Source organism: Hipposideros armiger, unplaced genomic scaffold (genome assembly GCF_001890085.2).
Source record: "Hipposideros armiger isolate ML-2016 unplaced genomic scaffold, ASM189008v1 scaffold_48, whole genome shotgun sequence".
Classification (NCBI taxonomy): domain Eukaryota; kingdom Metazoa; phylum Chordata; class Mammalia; order Chiroptera; family Hipposideridae; genus Hipposideros; species Hipposideros armiger.
This window is the reverse complement of record NW_017731398.1, coordinates 3,477,186-3,479,089: the sequence shown is the minus strand read 5'-3', so window position 1 is coordinate 3,479,089 and position 1,904 is coordinate 3,477,186. Positions and strand designations below refer to the sequence as shown.

The 1,904-nt window shown below is 58.5% G+C and overlaps 1 protein-coding gene across 1 annotated transcript in view; it reads left to right on the top strand.

Moving 5' to 3' along the window:
• The window catches only part of FAH (fumarylacetoacetate hydrolase), a gene marked incomplete at its 5' end in the record, with an annotated part of 16,836 nt that continues 14,932 nt past the window's right edge, over positions 1–1,904 (top strand). The window contains 3 exon segments of the mRNA XM_019640198.1: positions 1–66; positions 172–224; positions 1,431–1,530. Of these exon segments, the coding sequence (XP_019495743.1) occupies positions 1–66; positions 172–224; positions 1,431–1,530 (219 nt within the window).

The window sequence follows — 1,904 nt, the reverse complement described above, 5'->3', positions numbered from 1 at the left end:
CCTCTTCCGTCGTGGTGTCTGGCACCCCAATCCGCAGGCCCATGGGACAGATGAGACCCGATGACTGTACGTGCCCTGACACCCAGGCCCCACCCGCGTAGCTCTGCGTCCCAGGCAGTGGGTTCCCTGGCCTGCTGCTGACAACAGCCTCTTTCTCTGGTGTTCTTCCAGCTAAGCCGCCCATGTTTGGTGCCTCCAAACTTTTGGACGTAGAGTTAGAAATGGTAAGCTGGGCCTCAGTGTTTTATTGGCGCGGGCTCTACGTAAACGTTACGGCAGGATGCTGGATGGTGCAGCCCGGCCCTTGACAGGCAGAGGGAAGGCCTTTCCATAGTAGCCCCCATGGTTTGGGTGAGGCCCGGGGAAGCTCTGGGTGTCCAGTCACTGCAGGCGGAGGAGAAAGGGTGTGGGCCCCCCAGGGGGGCTGTGGCAGTGGGACACTGGGTTGGTTGGAGGCAGACAGGAGCTCCCTCCAGCCCCGTCCTGTGATTTCTCTGAAATCCATCCAGAGGAAGGAAATGTGTGAGTCCAGCCAGGTGGTCCCACAGGCCCAGCCAGGTGCTCCCAGGGAGCCTGCTGCCTCCTGCTGCCGTAGTGACGGTGCCACATGGACCCAGAGCAGGGCGCAGGGACCAGGCTTGGGGCAGGATCTCCTCTCTGGGCAAACGGAGGACTCTGCAGGCAGGTGCCTCCCCTGTGCTGGTCCCCGTTGAGCAATAAGTGGGGCTGGTGGAGAAAAGGCAGCAAATCCGAGTGTGCAGACAGGTGTGGGTTGAGGGGGCGGGGCACAGATCATCTGGACCGCAGGGTGCTAACACTCTCTGTGAGTTGGTGCCCTTGGGTGTCGTTTTTCAATCTTGATGAAAAATTTGCAATGTTTAAATGCCGTCATGGAACAAATAAAACAGTGACTCCGGTTTTGCAAATGTCACAGCTGTTGACAGTCATTGCCCCAGTTTTTCCTCCAGTCGTGTCTAGATGTTCTGTTGGTTCCTGCTCATTGTACCGGTGATGTTTTTGTTCCGAGGTTGTGGGTGATGGATTGGGGGTAGGGTGCACCCCATCAGGCTCTTGGCTGCATTGTAGAGGCAGCCTTCCGAGTTTTCCTGGCACGACTGCAAACCCTGATAACTGTCATTTTTTACAAGCCTCGTGGAGCTGTCACGTCTTGAAACTCAGAGTGCATGTGGAGAGGGAGGAAGGTAGCAGAGCAGAGCATTGGGGAGGCGGCAAGAGGCACAGGGGCTGTGGGGAGGGGCTGTGTGTGTGTGTGTGAGTGCTCCCCACCTTCCCGGCTGCAGCAAATGACTTAGAAGTGCATGGATTCAGTGCCTTGCCTGGTCCCCTTGGCTGCCTGGTTTTTGCCCTCCAGGCAGGGACCTGGGGCAGCAGGTCAGCCCCAGATTCTAATCTGCTCGTCCCCACGGCAGGCTTTCTTTGTGGGCCCCGGAAACAAATTCGGAGAGCCGATCCCTATTTCCAAGGCCCCTGAGCACATTTTTGGGATGGTCCTCATGAACGACTGGAGTGGTAAGCGGGGTGCGGGCGGCCCGTGGCTGGGTTCACTGTGAGCGCTCTCTGCTCCGGGGGCGACTGGGCACTCGAAACCCTCTTACAGAAACCAGGGCGGTGTCCTGGGTCCAGTGCTGGCCAAAGGCGCTGAGAGCGTGGGCTTCTTCTCGGCTGTGAGCCCCTGGGCCAGTCAGTGCAGCTCCTTGAGCCCCAGGGCTCCTGTAAGTTGAATGGGGACCTGGCTGATGTCACAGCCAATAGGTGTGAGCCGTGTGTGCCCAACCCTGTGCTGAATGCCTGCAAGGCACAGGCCCGTCATTCCCACCTCTCCGATGAGGGGCTGAGGCACACTGGGATTTCAGTCAGTTGCTGAGCTAAAGGTTTCCAACCCA